Source organism: Xyrauchen texanus, chromosome 13 (assembly GCF_025860055.1).
Source record: "Xyrauchen texanus isolate HMW12.3.18 chromosome 13, RBS_HiC_50CHRs, whole genome shotgun sequence".
Lineage (NCBI taxonomy): Eukaryota > Metazoa > Chordata > Actinopteri > Cypriniformes > Catostomidae > Xyrauchen > Xyrauchen texanus.
In genome coordinates this window covers 47,564,309-47,584,136 of record NC_068288.1, presented here as the reverse complement: position 1 = coordinate 47,584,136, position 19,828 = coordinate 47,564,309, and the positions used below count along the sequence as shown (strand labels likewise).

The 19,828-nt window shown below is 41.0% G+C and overlaps 1 protein-coding gene across 5 annotated transcripts; it reads right to left on the bottom strand.

The window, feature by feature from the left end:
- Nucleotides 1–1,161: 1,161 nt before the first annotated feature.
- On the bottom strand, nt 1,162–19,372 carry LOC127653825 (putative ATP-dependent RNA helicase an3). Of its 5 annotated transcripts, none has more exons than XM_052140603.1 (20): nt 19,068–19,372; nt 18,034–18,082; nt 17,849–17,896; nt 16,794–16,847; nt 14,684–14,878; nt 14,445–14,577; nt 14,260–14,367; nt 12,126–12,225; nt 11,901–12,036; nt 11,725–11,822; nt 11,537–11,635; nt 11,292–11,452; nt 7,240–7,384; nt 6,966–7,110; nt 6,381–6,431; nt 5,719–5,900; nt 5,527–5,644; nt 5,248–5,401; nt 5,039–5,163; nt 1,163–4,876 (listed from the first exon to the last, which is right to left on the bottom strand). In XM_052140603.1, the coding sequence occupies exons 1-20, from the start codon at nt 19,098–19,100 to the stop codon at nt 4,803–4,805; spliced, it is 2,208 nt and encodes a 735-aa protein (XP_051996563.1). In that variant the 5' UTR covers nt 19,101–19,372; the 3' UTR covers nt 1,163–4,802. The 5 variants fall into 5 exon arrangements, with proteins under 5 accessions (XP_051996565.1, XP_051996567.1, XP_051996563.1 ...); XM_052140604.1 differs by having other exon boundaries at nt 16,794–16,844; XM_052140605.1 differs by lacking the exon at nt 6,381–6,431 and having other exon boundaries at nt 1,162–4,876.
- Nucleotides 19,373–19,828: the final 456 nt, after the last annotated feature.

The following is a 19,828-nucleotide window of genomic DNA, read 5'->3' as shown; positions in this document are numbered from 1 at the left end:
TTCGGTGCCAGTAGAATAAGAACGCTCCCGTTGGTGGTTCAGTTCTTCTGTAACGTCAGGTTTATGTAGAAGAAGAGAAGCAGGAGTAACTTTTCTATCTTTTAACAATAGTCACTGGAGTGGAACAAATTCAGGGAATAATCAAGGAAACTCGCTGGAGTGGAACAAACTATAATGCTAAACATCACATAACCAACTAAACACTTTAACAACATAACAATACAAGAACTAAAAAGGAATTGACAAAACTGGAGGGTATTTTATACACTACGGCACTGATGAGGGAATGGAGAACAGGTGAGGATTAGGAACAGGTGGCAGTGCATTATGGGTAGTGTAGCCCGGGGGGAAACTAAGGACGGATTACACAAAAACCATATCAGAGTCCACAGAACAGAGAATAAGTGACAACAGTAACAGCTTTTCAGCCGGACACCTTTTAGTGGCCTAAACAGGGCATTAAGTATTTGGGTATTTTATTCCCAGAAAATGTGTGATTTAGTTAATGTTGACCCCTTAATAAGAAGGTTTGAGCGATGTGGGCAGGTGTCTTTACATGTATCTATGATTGTGAAGGTTAATGTTATTAAAATGCAATACCTGCTACCGTCTCCCCCTATAGATGCCCCCTCTCTTATTTCAACCATTTGATAGTATAGTGAAGTCCTTCCTTTGGATTGGGAAACATCCCAGATTACATTTCAGGTAAAATTACGAATAATAAAAGTGAAAGCTGCTGCGTGTGAATGTGGAGAATTATTTGGCTGGACCAGTCCATGAGACATCGGTCATCAAACTTTAACTTACACCGGAATGAAAATTCATCAGATATGCGTCTCACCTTGTGATCTGGTTAGGAGAGAATTTTTATTTTATTTTGGACAACTGACAAGTTTGAGTAAAAGAGCAAAACATCCATTTAAAGAGCTTTCACCAATAAACCTGTCTGGCGCAAAACAGACTCGCATCACGTGTTACACACACACACACACACACACACACACACACACACACACACACACACACACACACACAACACAACACAACACAACACAACACAACACAACACAACACAACACAACACAACACACACGATCAGATGCATCATTTTATATTTTACTGCAAAGATGCTGTTGCATTTATCTGCCCTTCATGAGGCACCAGCTCGTTTTAACATGAACTCCGTTTGAATGTCATTTTGGACGAATGAAATTAAAAGAATTGTAAATCTCAAGAATGTGTTCGGATACTCCCATCGTCACCTCACGTTCCCCAGTTTAGGAAACACCGGCTTAAGGATCAAAGTTAATATGAAGGACATCTGTGAAAATGAAAACGATAGATGCATAAACATGAGGAATGACAGAACAATGTGCCAGTGGGCACTGATGATGACCAGGTTTGGGAGGCTATATTAAAACACGCAGATGGCACTTAGAAATGCTCGTTTAAAACAAACATCAGCTCCACAAATAAACTGGTTTAAATGCGTCTGGAGATTAGTGCAGAATATTCAGAGATACAGGATGGCCAAAACACAACCCCAATTTAAGTCTGCCCACCCCTCAGATGGCATATTGTGCTTCATTTCATCAGATTAAAAATATTAAAATAAATTGTGCGTGCTCTTTGAGAAAACTGCTTCAATGTGCTGCAAAACTGAACACATGATCAACTTCACTACATACATCAGCATAAACTCCCAAATGTGCGATTGATAAACGGATGTTATAATGGGGCTTTAAAGTTAATCTTTAATCTCAGAAATGAGACACATCCAACAGTCTGATTCCTGAACAATGTGTTGCTGCTCAACGAAGAGCAAAAGTTTAATCAGTAAAATACGGAAATGCAGATTTTAACAGTTGAGAATTGCGTGCTTCTGTAAAGAGCAGATTTTAATAGTCACAAATCATTTCCAACATCAACAGCGTTCTTTAACATGTGCCACAGATCGGTGTAAATTCATAATTAAGCAATAGAAGACTGCACAAGTCCATTATAAACGAACTGAAGTCTTTAATCTTAATTTCAGTTCATTTACAAACTCCTGCATTGAATCGGACATCAGTCTTTAGTCATGTGTGTGGTTCCACAGGTCACCCTTTGCAAAGACACTTGAGCAACTTCTATATTTGCAATTTCCAACTTTAATGTGTTAAAATCATACAAACACACATTTCATTTTTCGTGCAGTGCACAGCCTCTAACCTAGTACACAAAGCAAATACTCTAATCTAAGGGCTCCGGCGATGTTCTTTCACAAGATTTGGGGAATTAAAAAGCCACTCATTTCATGCTTTTAACACTTTAACTTCATTACTTGACAAATTTTGGAATTAAGACTGAATTTACACCCAAACCTGTCAGAGAACATGACCCCCATAGCCCAAAATGCAAATGCAACAATAGAGAACACATGTTTGTTAAGATTGCCGTGTGCCAGACATTCACTGGGGTAAAGATCCAAACGAAAGAAAAACTAAAATCGAAATGTAGAATCTGAACACTTTACACCGATACACATTTAGAAAAATATTTCTGTAACTTTTTCCCCAAACCTTGGCATGGTTGAGTCGCTTTTTTGGCTTCCAATTGAGCATGTGATTGATCGGATCGAAACATTCAGTCAGCGGGACCAAATGTACAGATTTTAGGATTTAGAGTCCAAAATGAACTTAAACATTAAAAAGCTCACACTACCCCGAAAAATATAAATTTCACGCATACGGGTGACATTCAACATTCAAGTGCCAGTGTTTTTGTACTGTCTTTTGGTCAAGTTACTTGAAACTCTCACTTTTTGGCTTATAAAAATAAATATTTCTCAAAAATGCTTAATAAATTACACAAACTAGCAGCAAAAGTAGAATCTAGTAATCTGTGTGCAAATAGCTAAATTCCCCACTGCTAATCCCCCTGGTCCCAAATCGATCCTGGTTAACTATTGGAGAACCCTTCCCCCTTTTGTAAACAAGCTGCGTTTTTCACAATCTTCACACACAATAGTAGGAAGCTTAAGGACACGCACTCAAAGACATTTATATAAAACCCTAAATGTGCAATAAAACAACGTTTGTAAAACTTGATGGGCATAAACACAGAAGGGCCTAGACCTAAAGTAGCACCACTCCTCTCAAGTTACCACAATACTGTCCATGCATTCGCTTCAGATCACCTTTTCCAACTCTATACATCAAAAGGCACGACACACGAGAGTAAAATCTATTGCACTTCAGTTAAACGTATCCTGCCCACCCTCATCGGGCATTGTGCCCGTTAAAAGGCGAGACCGCCAGCGACTAGCAGCTGACTTCATTTCTAGAGTACCTCACAGCAGCTGAACCGCAGCCGCCGTAACGTACGAGATATAAAGGGTAGATGGGAAATTAAAAGTTTGGCCCTGTCTTTGGCCAAATGCCATAGAAACCTCCTCCACTACAAACCAACCAATAAAAGTCTCATTTACAGCACAACTGCACCCCTGCCAGCCTGTGCAGTTCTCCGTACACACTGATTTCGACTGAACACAACCCGCCGTAAACTTGGGGGCTGTTGGGGAGGTCAAACGGGAGCCGTGTCTGTAGAGTAAGCCCAAGGATGTCTTTAGGAATTCAACGCAGCTTGAAAAAGAGAAAACAAAATGTGAACAAATGTTACCTGTAACGAACACAGAAGCCTGCTGCAGAAATCGGTTCGAAAATCTCCTTGACCAAAAAACAACAACACTAGCATGCGGATTACTTCAGACGGGCTTAGCCTTCATGGCCAGTCCGCTCTGACGCCGTGGTCCGAGAGTAGCCATTTTAACTTTCCAGTATGGAAGTCATCACGAGCCGAACCCATTTCATCAAGATCAAGAACGGTAAAAAAAAAAAAAAACTTCTGATTGCTACCGCCAAAACAGGTCAAGTAACAAATGTGAATGATTAAACTCCACTCAACAGCTAGTATGTGGTACTGAACTAGCTGCCTTAATGCTACAATTAGCAAGTGGATTGACGGGAGGCAGGCGCGGCTCAATGACTTCACGACAATGAAATTTACAATCATAAACTAGAATGGCTTGTTTTCTTTTTTCAGAAGACTACCGTCTCTCTAATAGGTACCTCTCCAGGATAGAGTGAGCAAGATCTTTTCCTTTTAGAATGATATTTTTAATTCTTGTGATGGTTTCTACCACACAAGAGGGTAAAATCCAATCGGGGGAGGGGGTGTTCAGGCGCACCGATGACCCCATTATAATTTTAAGTTCAAAATGAGGTTGTGACATACCATCCCAGAGTTTGCCAAGGTTTGATTACGTCCAAGCTTATTTTTTGCCTTCCAAAACAAAAATCATTTGAGGGAAAATAAAGAACTGCGGTTGGGGGGGTGGGGGACAAATTAGGCCAAGTGTCAGCCGCACATTAAAAAAAATAAAAAAAGTCTAAATTTAAAGGCACAGTACATAAACAAATGATTCTCATTTTGCACAAAGAAATGAGATGTAGTGGAAAACTAGAGTCCAAGAACCTAAAGCAAATTTTCGTTCTCCTTTTGCCCGCGTATCAGGAGATCGGTTCCTGCTGCAGCCAAACCTCCAGTTATCCTGGCATCCCCATATCCTGTGGAAAGACACCCTCTTCCGGATGCGGTCAAGAGAATCACAGCTGTAAATGTACTGCAAAGTTCTTCAAAGCTACACAGGGTAATATAGTCTGGCTATGGTACATGTGGTTTCCATTCAGTGTGTTTGGCATGGTGATCCACTGTAGTTGTGGGGAGTGGGGTGGGGGGTGAAGAGGTCAAGGGAAGGAGTCTTAATTTCCCCACCAGTCCACCTGGGAGTAGTTTCCTCCATAGCCATCACTGCTGTAGAAGTTGCCAAAGCCACCTGAGGACCAGAAATACCAGGTAAGAGTGAAAGTACAGCAATAAATACTCGAGATCTACGTTCTCATGCGAATACACTGATAATTAGGGAGGAAACCCAAGCAAAACGCCACCAAGGCTCACCCCCCAGATATGGGTATTCCTGAGCAAAACAAACCCTTACCACCGCCAAATCCACGGTTTCCACCATGGCCCCCTGCGCTACGGCCACCACGACTTCCGAAGCCTCCGCTGCTGGTGTTGTTGCTGGTCTGACGGTAGTCCCGGGCACCAAAACCACCAGAGAACCTGACAAATGACAAACATTTTAATCAGGTGCCCAGAGGATGGAAAGACGACTAAATGAGAAATGAGGGCTGAAAAACAAGTCACCTCTTGGAGCGTCCACGGGTGCTGCTCTTGTGTTGGTGCTCATAGGCCAGGCTCTCCAGCCAGGATGGTACTTCCTGTTTGGCCTCCACCAAGATGTCCAGCAGGTCCTTGGTGATGTTGCCATTCTTATCATTAAAGAATGATGTGGCAAGACCTGTGGAAATAAACAGTGAGGCTCTGCACTGAATTGGGAGTTAACCGCTGTGCTCTGAAAATAAACAATGTGCGATAACACTATACACACACACACACTTCAATCAAATCTTCTTTTGCACTTACCAAGGTTGCCTACACGACCAGTACGTCCAATGCGGTGAACGTATTCTTCAATGTCACTAGGCAGGTCGAAATTAATGACATGTTTGACATTGGAGATGTCCAGACCACGAGCAGCCACCTGTGTAACAACACCATTTCAGAGAACTGCACCAACATTATCTGAGAAATTAAAGAAAATAAAGACTGACGTACAGCAGTGGCAACTAAGATGGGGCATTTCCCAGAGCGGAACTGGTGGAGCGCTTCCTCACGGTCTCTCTGAGAACGGTCACCGTGGATACTGGTGCAGGCATAGCCTTCACGGTACAGGAAGTCCTCAAGAGCATCAGCTCCCTTCTTGGTCTCAACAAAGACTAAAGTCAGAGACTCTTTACCTGTTGGACAATGAGGCAAATTAACATCTGACATCAAAAACCTTCTGTCCATAAAGTATCACTGAATAACAACAGAAGATTAGAAGCTAATGAATGGCAGCAGAGGAGGAGTGACAAGAATTTGAATAGGTGTGAATTTTACATCAAATTCAGAAGATTACTCTAGTCCTAGCCATGCTGACAACCACGTGTTTCCCTGCTTAATGCAAGTAAAATACAGCGGTCATGTACCTTTAAAAATTCAACATGGCATTGGTTGCATGCACCGATCCAAACGCACAAATGCAACACTGGAAAGGTGCATTATTGTGTGTGTTTGCATGTGGGGGGCGTTAACTATATTTGTAATTCTAACACGTTCCAGAACCAACTCATGAGGGGGAAAATGGCTGGGAGGACAAACAATGTTCAAGCAAAATAAAGTGATGAGACTTGCATTCGTTCCACTTCCAGTGGGGAGATAAACACGTCTCTACTCACCAGGTTTTTCTACGTTCTCCCCAGTATTGTCCTGAACCTCAGTTGGAATAACTGAATGAAATAAGACCTCATGATGAGCTTCAAGAAAACTGTTCAGTTTAAATCTTTATATAGTTCACATTGCTAAAGATGAAGCTCTATGTTCAGGAGGTGGTTAAGCAGGCATCACTTCTCTACTGCAGTATGGTCAGTGGTTCCTAAACCGGTCCTGGGGGCCCCTCAACACGGCACATGATGGATGACTCTCAAACACGCCCGACTCAAACCATCAGCTCATTAGTGCAGCCCAAGACTTAAACCGGGTGTGTCAGAAAAGGGTGACATGCTAAATGTGCAGTGCTGGAGGGCCTCCAGGACCTGTTTGAAAACCACTGAGCTAGAGAACATTTATATGACTAATATAAAACAAGGATCTTTCCATTGAACTTAATCCCTTAAAAGACTTCATCCAACACCCAAAGTCAACTGGTTATTTAATGACACTTCTCAAACGCAACACTTCCTGTGTATGAGCGGACTGTCGTCATAGCAATATCAAAATTAAATCAAAGACAAGTGCATTTAGGAGCTATCAAACTAAATTACCTGTGGCATTGAGTAGGTCAAGCAAGAAGGACCTTTTGTCATTTTCTTCAACCCACACCACCTTCTGGGTGATATTCTCAGAGGTGGAGCCAACTCTGCCCACAGCCAGGAAGATGTAGTCCTCCAGGAAATCACGAGCCAAGATCTAAGAAACAACAAGACACCAAAATCAAATCAGACATCCCCAAAAGTTAAATAAATGATAAACTAGCCTTTCAAGTCAAGCCACACCCATCCTGAGGTCTTTGACAGACATGTCGCCTGAAATGCTCACCTGGATCTCCTTCGGGAAGGTGGCGCTGAACATCATGGTCTGACGTACACCTTTAGGAGGCATGGTGTCCTGCTCAACAATACGGCGGATCTGTGGCTCAAATCCCATATCCAACATCCTGTCAGCTTCATCCAGCACCAAGTAACTAATGACAGATGCACAGAGGTCAGAGTAAGTGGGACAAAAACTCTTTCCAAAGGGAACATTTTAAATAGGCCGGTGAGAGTTGCACAATCATAATGGATAGTAGGGCTGCACGATATTTAGGAGAAGTGCGGTATTCAATAATTTGTTGGATGATGCGATAACATCAACACTTATTTTAAACACCGCAACACTAATATTTTAACTTAGGAACAGTTCAATCTCAGTATTTGCTGGAAAAATCCAGATTTTCAATCACAGCTTTCATGCTCTCTGCCAGTCTCACACGTCACTGTTGGGTGACTTTATGCCACTGCTGGCACAAAAATTCAAGCAGGAATTCGACAGACGCTGGAATGGGTGCCATACATGGAGATGCTGATTAAGAAACATTGAGTGGTCTTCTATTTCCCAGAGCTGAATATAGCAGAAGTCAAAAGTACAGTAGATACTAAAATAAGATGTAATGTGTTTCTGCAGTACCGAACACTCAATGATCACAGCGGGACGAGTCGAACCGATAATCCGCAAAAGTGAAGCTTACGGCAAACACGTCATAATAAAAGCATGAATCAAAATAAATTATAGATGCCTGAAATTGAGACAAATATATTACGACTGCAGAGTAAAATGTAATTTTCACTGTAATAATAACAACACAATAGAACAAGACAATGACATGTTGAAAAGCCCTTTTCACTTTGTGTTAATAGTAATAAATTAATTAGACACTATTTTGATAATGAAATTAAACTTTAAAACATGGAGTTCTGGAAAATAATAACAAAAAGGAAAAAATTTAGTAAATAAAACTGAATTCAGGCGCTACTTAAAAACACTTGAGCAATGAAGGAAACATGCAGTTCAATAATCAAGTAAATGAAAAGCAACTTTTTAAATGCGCTCCTGAAACCACTGAAATGTTGATAGTGACAACACTAATATATAGTGTTCAAATTAGTGTGCAACCAAAATCACAAAATAACCAGAAGTGAATAGTGTTGGAGTTTTATTAATAACCAAGCCGAAAAGACACTGGGGACTCTTATTTTGAAAAGTATGCGGAGACAAATCTCAGAGTGCAGAACAAAAATGGGCGTTTTCCCAATCAGTGGGAAACAAAATGGGTATTCTTAAAATCATACAATATAATTACAATTTAAACAATATACTGAACCATAATTTTCATACACCAAACTGAGATCACCAGAAGATCATGTCAGAAATTATTCCACAATTATTAAAACAGGTTATCCTCTACCAAAGAGAACTCTTGTGAATGTGCAGTATATTTCATTTCACTGACATTTAAACATAAATTGGGCCAACTAGTCAAAAAATTATTTACAACTCTGATGAAAAGGGGCATTTAACTATGACGGGCTTGATGTTCGTTATGATCGTTGTTCATTAAACGTAGAACACACATTCACTGAAACAATGTTACTGAATACAGCCGTATTTATTGAACTCGGATTGAATAGTCTAAATGGAAATCACCAAGTTAGTTACTTGACAAAATGGTCAAGACATTGTTAAATAAAACATCTCATGACGTGCATTAGCATTTGATCTTCTATGACAGCTGTTCAGTGAAGTTATCCAATAACAGATATGATGTAAAAATAAAGCTGGGATAGAACAGGCCTCAGTAATGTACAATTAAGCTGATGTATTGTTCCAAACATGACGTACACGCAGAATAAAACCAGTTTAACCAGTCGACATGTCATTGAAATATCCTTCTAGATCATCAGGGGGAAACAATATAACTATTTGGCATACCCATCCTAAAACTCATTTTCTAGGCTACTTGGGGCATAAATTTGATCCAATCTTAAAAAAAAAAAAAAAAATTGTCAACATGGGGGTCTGTGTATCTCAGTGAGTATTGCCGCTGACTATCACACCTGGAGTCGTGAGTTTGAATCCAGGGCGTGATGGGTGACACCAGCCAGGTCTCCTTAGCAACCAAATTGGCCCAGTTGCTAGGGAGGGTAGAGTCACATGGGGTAACCTCCTCGTGGACGCTATAATGTGGTTCTCGCTCTCGGTGGGGCGTGTGGTGAGTTGTGTGTGGATGCCGCAGAGAATGGCGTGAAGCCTCCACACACGCTACGTCTCCGTGGTAACGCACTCAAGTAAGATGCGCGGATTGACGGTCTCAAACACGGCGGCAACTGAAATTCGTCCGCAGTCAACCGGATTGAGTGAGTCACTACGGCTCCACGAGGACCTACTAAGTAGTGGGAATTGGGCGTTCCAGATTGGAAGAAAAGAGGATAAAACAATAATGTCTTCAACATGGTCCAGTGAAAGACGGGACCAGACGCCCCGGAGGCGATTATCCTACAGTTGAAAGACCGCTCAGTGGGAAAATAACTTGCAACACTCACAGATTTAAAAGACGACTCAAATGTGAAAACCTCCATTGTGACACGCAAGTCAACATTTCAGTAATCCACTTCCTGCACCACCACCGAAGTGATTTCAAAGCTACTTTGCTCATCTTGCTAACGGGTGAGTAGGGCTGGGACAACGCAAAAAATACGTTGACGCAAAATATGCGCGTCGATTCGTCAGACCCAAAACAAAGATGGCGGCGCCCGAGAGTAGTAGCAACACGAGTGGCTCCTCAGACTATCAGAAGTGCAAGGCGGCACGCACTCGTTGCTCTAAAGTATAGGAATTCTTTAATTTAAAAGGAAACAATTCCGTGATATGTCGTCTTTGCAAAATGGAGATGGCCTTCCATTCTAGCACCACGGCAATGCACCAGCACCTGAAGAGGCGCTGCGCGCACACACACACAGTATTCTTAAGCTGAAAGTGTCAGAGTGTAAGTTGTTATTTGCATGTGAATGAAGATGCTTTTTTTCAGTATGTTCAACATAAATGTTGAATTCTGAATGTTTATTTTCATTATTTACTTTCTGTATTAGCTTAAAGCCCCCAAGTTTACAATAGTTACTGTATTCTTTCAATAGCTCTAAGAAAGGGTGGCTGGGTGACCTTTTAATTTTTTTATTGAATGCTAGACATCAGAATGCATTATTTTGCTCTTGTACACTTTTACTTGAATTTTATTTTTTATTTTTGAGTTTAAGAAAAAGGTGAGTGGCAGAGTGTATTACTATGTTGTTGTTATTTTTATGTGAATGAAGAATTAAAAGATGCACTTTTTTCAGTAAGCTAGGCCTGTGTGTTTTCAACATAAATGTTCAATTCTGTTGGTTCAGGAAGGACGCCATGACAGGCTGCTGGCTCCCACTGTCGCTGTGTTGGAAAAGCACTTCTGTATTAGCATAAAGCCCTCAAGTTTACATTGGTTACTGTATTCTTTCAATTGCTCTAAACAAGTATTTTGGGTGACCTTTTTATTGTTTTATTGAATGCTAGACATCAAGTTGTTGTTATTTTATTCTGAAAGAATTAAAAGATGCACTTTTTTCAGTAAGCTAGGCCGATGTGTTTTCAAGGCTTCAAGGTGTTATTGAATGCTACCTCTGACTAAGAATGCATTACTTAGCACTTGTATAGTCTTTTATTTTGGAATTTTAAGAGCAATAAACATATTGCAATGTTAAGGAATTTTTTTTTTCATTGAGATATGTAAATCAACATGTATAAATTGCTATTAGTCAATTAATGGGGAGATAATCAAAATCGAATCGAACTGGAAAAATGAATCGTTAGATTAATCGTTTAAAAAAATAATCGTTTATCCCAGCCCTACGGGTGAGAAAAGCACACGCACATGGAAGTAATTGAACTGCATCCGTTGTAAATATAAAGCCAAACGCAAGTGTAAAAACATTTGACGACTAGTAAATCCAGTGTTGACTCGTGCAGCCCTAATGGATCGCAAACAAAACCAATCCAGAAAACAACAAAGCGCCTTAGCTTACTTGCAGTAGTCCATGCCAATCTTGCCCCTCTCCATCATGTCCACCAGACGACCTGGTGTGGCGACCAGCAGATGGCAGCCTCTCTCTAGATCACGAATCTGCTGGCCGATATCAGCTCCTCCATACACCACACAGGGCCGCACATGAGAGCGGTAAGCAAACTTCAGGAAAAGACAAAACGCCACAGATTACACAAACGCCCAGTGTGGGAAAGTATAGAGATGTTTGGTCAAGCTGGTCATTACCTTCCTGGCCTCGTCATAGATCTGAACAGCCAGTTCCCTTGTTGGGGCTAGAACCAGTGAAATGGGATACTGCTTGCGGCGGCCATATTTCCCATTTTCCTAAGGACAAGAATGCGATCAGTTCACATAGGTTACATGGGTGAAGCTGATTTTTCCACCATTCCCAGATAAAAACAAAGCGCTAGTACCTGTGCACTGTTCTTCGCAGCCTGTAGGGCTTCTCCTGGTCCATCCGTGTAGATCTGACTCAACACTGGCAGCAGGAAGGCTGCAGTCTTACCAGAACCTGTAACAAAAACATTCAATTGTCACTCAACCATTCAGCAGTCAGAAAAGTGAATATGCTAAGCTAATGACGTCTGACCTGTCTGAGCACACGCCATCAGGTCCCTCCTTGACTTGATGATTGGAATAGCGTGCTTCTGGACTGGAGTTGGGCATGTGTAGCGGCTCAGATTTATATTACCCATAATAATCTCTCCCATCTCCAAATCATGGAACTGCATCACATTAACACAAACTCTTTAACATGAAGCTGAACATTCAATCTCAATTCAACTCCACAAGTTATATGGATTAGATGACTCACAATTTCAATATGAGGAGGACAGTCATGACCCGTGGCTTCAACAGGAATGTCATCATACTTCTCAAAGTTAATCCCGGTGTTGCTTGCAGAGAACAGCTCACTGCAAGGAAACAATGAGTACACATGGGCACCACTAAAATGTTGTAATTACCAATGGGAAATCAGTAGTGGTCGACGACATTCTGACTTTGACCATTATCTGCATTGGCTGATAAACTTTCCCCTTTGGCCAATTTGTTCTTGGGCGCCGAGAGTCGCCTGCTTGCATGTGAAGCGACCAAGACATGTAAATGACCGGTCACGGTTCGTTTTGTTGTTACGTGCAATTGTGTTACTACAATAATAGACCGGTGTGCAACACTGTATATTTAAACTGTCCACATATCAGAGGCACGCGTTTGAGCTCATTATGTTAAAGTGCTCGTCTGCATCATTCTCCCCCTCTCTCAACGGTTTTGGTCTTTCTCCATGAGAAATATTTGAACGCTACTCACGAACAACATCAGATGTAGACGCTCAATCGTTCGGTTCACTTATAACATGCATTTAGAACGGCACCGGAGGAGCATTTTACTACAATTAGAATAAGTGAATTAAACTAATGTGAACCACAAACAGACACATACAGGACGTCCTGGACACTTCAGGATGTCAAAATAAAAGCGTGAGAGGGTAAAAAGTGCTCGAATAATATGTGTTATTATTTGTTTACAAATTAATTGAATTGGTCCTAAAAGAATAACTGAAGTGGAAAGATGTCTTACAACCAAATTGAACAAAAGATCTGAATCATTTAAATCCAGATACAAGCAGAAGAAACAAAGAAAACTGGTTTCTTTATACTGAAGACTTGTACTGGAATTACTGTTCATATTGCTGCTACATTATATATAGTTTCTTAATAATCTATACATTGATATTGAATGTCTCGTTACAGGTTTGTGTTTCTTTGCATATTAAAGAGTAATCACAATTATTTCCACACAATAAATGTAAAGATATTATAACAAAACTGAGATTTCTGATAGTGACCTACACAGTCCGCCATAGTTTGCCACGCTGCAGCAGATACAGTGAGAAGAATAATGTCTCAAGTGTGCTGTTGTTGCTGTAAATAAGAGTCTTCATGAACTCCGGCATCAGAGCCGCTGAAGACGCAGCGGACAAGTTTTGTTTTTGAAGCAAATGTCCCCCAAAACATAGAAAAATGTGTTGAAGTTTGTGCATAAAAATAATTTTACACCGGATTGCTTCGTGAATGTGTCAATATAAAACAGGTTCTCAAGCATGGATCAGCACCAACCGTTCATGTTCCAGCTTTAGATCCTGATGTATCACACTTTATATTATGAGAATGTTTCACATTATTATCGTGTTGTGTAAATGTTTATTGTAATTGGTATATGTGTCGACACTATCATGACTGATATGTTGCTCGGAACGGCACACAAGACTTTCACCTACTGTTGCACTCGTGTACATGGTAGTGTGACAAAGTGATTTGATGTTTGCAAATCGCCTTTCCAAATGTGCTTGTTAGCGGATTCAACGGCTAATGCAGCTAAAGTTCCCATTGTATTCATGGAGATGTATATTCATATACATATATGGCTTAACTCTGACAGCGTAAACACATATGACAGTCATATGGGTTCTGATTTGTTGTTGCTGTAGTGTCCGAGGCACATCCCTCATCCGGAAAGGGGGCGGGGAGCAGCAGCTCATTTGCATTTAAAGAGACACACTAAATCCACCCAAAAAGGAGGCATAACATAACATGGTGTAATAAATGATCCGTGGGGTATTTTGAGCTGAAACTTCAGACACATTCTGGGGACACCTGAGACTTATATTACATCTTGTAAAAAGGGGCATAACAGTAATTTTATGATTGTTATTTACTATATTAAACTGTGATATATCGGCATTGTATCGCCCTATCTGCAACCCTGTTCTCTGGACATCAGCATCGAACATTAAAAACTCATATCGGTCGATCACTACAAACCAGAGCATGCTCGTCTTTTGACAGAAAGAAATATGGAACTTCCCAAAGCATCTGCTTTTCATCCACCCAAAACAAACCTCATAATTCTGATCATAAACATTCAAGTAGCCTTCGGGCAACACTTACTGTTCCAGTCGCTCGTTGGGGGGCAATGGTTTGGACCAGTCTTCATCGTCTCTTGAGTCCTCCGCCCAACGGCTGTTCCCACCTCCGCCAAAACCTCCACGCTCATACCTGCAAAGCACAACACCACTTCAGATAAAGCCAGAAGTGGCTGCAGACACCCTTACGAAGGTAGGTCATTCCCTCACCGTCCTCTGGAGGAAGACCCTCTGTCATTGAAGAAAGAAGATTTGCCTCTGTCAGAGCGTCCACCAAAGCTGTTGTAGGCATTATCTTTTGGGGTATTCCATCCACCTGCATCTTTATTATCATAGCCAAACCCTATTCAAGATCAAAAAAGTGAATATAAAGTAGGAAATACTAAGGTATTGGTTCAACGTGTTTTTCTGTGCCACCACAACTCCACTATATTGCTAAAGACACCTGCCTGCATTCTGCATTGGCTGTACGGGGTTGTAGGTGCCACTCGTTTTGCCCCGGAACCCTCCTCTTCCACCACGGTCATTGCGCATAGTGCCACGGCCACCAAAACCGTTGCCTCCGTTCATGCGGTTGTCACGGCCATCTTGGTAGCCATTCACAAAGCCATTGCTGCGTCCATTATCCCATCCGCCAGGAGAATCTTCGTTCAAGAGAAAGAGGGCAGAGTTAGTCAACACTTAATGCACTCCGAAATAGGGCTGGGAACTGCCACGGACCACCCGATTTCAGATTACAATATTTAAATGCAGAATCGAAATGTAATGCAATTTTTAAGTATTGTTATTTAATGTTGTGATTGATCGATGCGCTTCAATTACCTGGAGCTCATGACACGGAGTGACACTCACAGCTGTTAGATTATAAATATTGCACAACATGTAGTTTATTGCATCCAACATACGGATACGCCTTTTTACTGCTAAACTAATCATTTATTTATTATACACTTTTATATCCACTTTTCTCCCAATGTTGTAACGCCCAATTCCTGCTACTTAGCAGGTCCTCGTGGTGGCGCGGTAACTCCCCTCAATCCGGGTGGTAGAGGACGAGTGTCAGATGCCTCCGCTTCTGAGAGCGTCAATCCGCGCATCTGATCACGTGACTCGTTGTGCATGACACCGTGGAGACTCACAGCATGTGGAGGCTCATGCTACTCTCCACGATCCACACACATCTCACCACACACCCCATTGAGAGAACCACTAATCACCACCACGAGGAGATGTGGTTCTCGCTCTCAGTGGGGCGTGTGGTGAGTTGTGTGTGGATGCCGCGGAGAATAGCGTGAAGCCTCCACACGTGCTACGTCTCCATGGCAACACACTCAAGTCACGACAAGATGTGCGGGTTGACTCTCTCAGACGAGGACTTCGAGCACATTGGGAATTCCAAATTGAAAAAAAAAAAAAAAAAAAAAAAAAAAAAAATCACAAATGTGTGTTCCAGACTTCCAATGCAAGTCACTGGGGTTTAATCTGTACACATTAAAATACTGTTTCAAAAGTATAAACACAAGACATAAACAATATGTATGTTAACATGATTTTACTCATTAACAACCCTAAAATGACTGTATAATACAAATTTAAACAACTTTACAGCTCAAATAATACAGTACATCAGTTTTATCCAATAATAAATGTAAGTGCTTTTATAAAATTATAAGAGTCACATTTCTGACTTTAAACTCTCTAAAAATGGACCTCATTGAATTCCACTGCAAGTGTCTCACTGGAACACACATCTGTGCTTTATTGTAAACATTTAAATAAATTGTGTTAAACAACATTATGCCACAAACGCTGTCGACTGAGCTTTATCAAATGGCGCTTTGATGGATGCAACATTAAGGACTGAACATAACGAATTAAAGAGAAGAAACTTCAGAGAAAACTGGTTCCTGTTGAACAAATATAGCTTCCTGCATTTAACAATCAATCATGGTATTAGCATTAAGCTAAACTTGTTTTATTTTTATATAAATCATATATTTCTCATCAGGGAGACTATTTTAAAATGGTTTGTCTCAAGAATCACGATTTGTAACAGAATGGGTTTTCCCAGCCCTACTGAGAGTCATCAGATGAAGCCTTCAGCAGGAGTCGAGCGTCCTGCACTGGGTAATCAAGCAGTTAGTAAAGCTGAACACTTCTTGGCACTGGTTAAATATTCTGCCCTCAGTTGCAAAATTGTTACAACTTGCAGATGAGAAATTAAAGTAAAACTGCCACTGTAAATTAACAAAAACGACATGTAGAACTTATTTCAGGAGCATTTGGACATGCTCCTCTATTCCAGATTTGTAGGCACTCTTATGTCATTATTTCCCATCTCTCTACCCATGCCTGTGAATGACATTTTGGAAATTGGTGTCTGTTGGCAAACATGAATGTGGCCAAAATAAACCAAGTGACAGCATAAATGTTAGTTACGATTCCAAAAAGTGTTTTCAGACCAATTAATGGATGAAACGGCATGGTACCATGCATATTTGAGGATGAGATTTTCCCCTCAAAGCTTCCCTAAGCGAAAGGCTGTCATGAGAGACTTACAGCTTCCTGGTTCCACTGAGTAACCGCTCTGTCTACCAGAGGAAAAAGCTCCTGCTAAAAGAAAAAAAACGTAGTCAGGATTCTGGAGCCATACCACCACGAATGATCAAGGTGCAACTCAACGGAAACTTAAACTGCAGAGGGTCACAGCCAATGTTTCAAGAAAGCCTCGGTTGGATTATAGACACATGTAGCATGATCCTAACATGTAGGTGTACTGATCAGTTGTGCCACTGGGGAAATTATATTTGCAAGTGTAGCTGTGTCCCAAATGATGCACTATACACTCAGCCATTTCGTGTATGAATTTTCAGTGTAATATCATCCCAATTGGAACACTAAACTGTATTTACTACACAGCAGTCGCCATTGTTCAGCGGACATAATCATAGCCAAACTCAATTCTACACTCAATGTACATATCCAAAAAGCATGATGTGATGGTAAAGCGCTCAACTCATTTGTAAGATGCCATTTTCACAAGTTTTCGTAGTTGCTACGTTCTCCATTTATAATCATTTTGTCAGGCCAACATTTCGGCCAGGTAACTCCGCCCACTCAGCCAAGTTGGCAAGTCAGGTCCGTAGAACGCAAAAAGTGTTCGACATTCCATTCTCCCCGGGTTGAAGCACTTCATCTGGGTACTCGTTATATACACATTTAGTTGTAAACATACTCACACCACAAAATAGTGCAGAAGTGTGCGATTTGGGACACGCACAAAAAAACTGAGCAACATAAAAATGGCACATTGAGAAAATCAGGATCTAGTGGAAAACCACTATGTGTGTATGACGTGTGGGGAGACTTCACTAAAACTACACAACAGCACACATGCACAAACAGAAACAAGACATACATCTATTTCAGGACTCTAGTGCACTGGCACGTAGATAGAAACAAGCAGTAAACTTTACATATCTAGATAAACATTGAGCTAACGAGCAACGCATCATAAAATTACAAAAGATGAAGTGCATGTCATTGGAATTTGATATGAGTTAACAGGGCATGCCGAAGTGGAGTTCAGAAGAGCTCACAGGAGGTTTACGTACCATTTTTGGAAGATTCTTTGTTCCTTAAATGAGGTGGAATGTAACGCCCTGATGACAGACAGACTTTGTTAGAATGGCAAACATACAAACAGTGTTTCGGAGATACCATTCATTTATCATCTAGAGCAGAAATCAACTCGTTCTGAATGAAAACAGAGCAGGAGTTTGACTGAAGAAACACTCACTTCCAGGGATTCCTTGAACATCAGCAGAGTTCAAGTCTAGGACAGCGAGCTGTAGAAGAGAGGGAATGGTAAAAGAGGGCAGAATGAGGGGAATAAACGCGGTGCTGCCGCACGAGGTCGCCAGAGAGAACACGAGCACCGAACAACAGGATCAATATCAGTGAAGTACAGATGACACATCTCTCCCAAATCAGCAGAAACATTTACTGCAGATTTATTGCAAGTGATAAATCACTGTTTATGTATAACAAACACAAGCCAATAAAAAATTAATAAAAAAAAATAAAAACAGAAGAGAAAAGACCTGGTTTGCTTACATGATTAATGCTGCGACATACGACGCAAAACACGTCCAGAAAATGAGGCGAAATGAAAGTGATGGTCGAGCGGTTCACTTTACCAACATGTACATCATTTACAACACACGTGTTTAAGCCAGTTACAAAACAAAGATTACATTGAGTAAATGGAGAAAAAAAACACTTTAGTCAAATAACTGACATCGAATGTTTTTGGAAGATTCAAGGTGTTCTAAAAATCAATATTTTCACTTCCGGTTGTTTCCTTTTAACAAAACGATTGCCAATCAAATTAATAAAGTGTAATTTCTCTACAGGTCTATCGGTGGAATGAGATTGTACCGGATGTCTTGATAAACATCCGTGAAAGTAAATTACCGTCAAATCAAGAGCGGATTAAACACGAGACCAGAGACGGTTTAATTAAAGGCCCGAAGCGCAACGGAATTAATTCACAATCGGAAAGTTTTTCTGGTCGATCTTTAATTATTTCCTGCGAACTGACTGAATGTTACAATACACAATTAAAACTACACAAAGATCAACCGTTTTCAAATCAAACCGGCCTGACATATTTTTTTACCGAGACGCGTGTGATCCTGTAAATAAACGCGCCGCAGCTCCGCCATCATCCGCTTCATCTACAGCAGCAGCACCTCCATCTTAAACACGCACCGCGGATTAACAACTTTATCCAAAACACACCCGAAACATCCACCATCGACACCAGCTTACCTGCTGATCTAGACCGACGGGCACATGACTCATAACTATCGAGTGAAGAGGTTTGATGTCACGGACAATCGGGTTTCTTTGTTTGCCGGTATGTCGCTCGCGCTGCTGCCGCGTCCTGCGATTCCTGTCGATAAGATTTTCAACTTCCAAAAAAGGAAAGAAAAAAAGTAGATTTCTCCAAAATATATACACGTTGCTATAAAAACTAAATGTTTCGCTTTTAATGTTTTATTTCCGATGACTTCGTGTCGACGGAACTCGAGCTGCGTTTCTTTCTCAATCTGAGGGTGAAATAAGAGCGCAGCGGAAACCGCGTCATTTTATTGGACAACGAGAGCCGATAGAAGTCACCGCGTTGTGAGATATCGCGAGACTCTAAACACAAGTCACCTTATTGGGAGATATCGCGAGACTCTGAACAGAAATCACCAGGTTGAGATATCGCGAGACTATGAAGGCCGGTGCCACATTGAGCTCTGTTTACAACAGAAAATGTGGCCTAATCCACATTTCTCCCTGTCGTTTTAATCTATATGTTCACTAATATTTTGTCAGTAATTTAACATTTGTGCATTGGTTGTAACAGATCACATTGATACATGTAGTCTCAGATGCATTGACTGTATTTCTTTTTTCACGTTCTGTATGACTTTTATCATTGTATTTGATTTGTTTGTAACACGTGTCGAATCAGTTTGTAAAATGTGTTCTTGCACATTAGAAGAGGGCTTGTGACTTAGACAGATTCTCTGTTGTTGATT

Bases quoted from the DNA above. Each gene is read 5' to 3' on its own strand.
- LOC127653825 (XM_052140603.1), bottom strand. From the start codon at position 19,100: ATGAGTCATGTGCCCGTCGGTCTAGATCAGCAG. The intron at 12,037-12,125 runs GTGAGTCATCTA...AATGTGATGCAG, and splicing joins GTCCTCCTCATATTGAAATT to TTCCATGATTTGGAGATGGG. The intron at 11,636-11,724 runs GTACTAGCGCTT...TCTTGTCCTTAG, and splicing joins CTGCGAAGAACAGTGCACAG to GAAAATGGGAAATATGGCCG.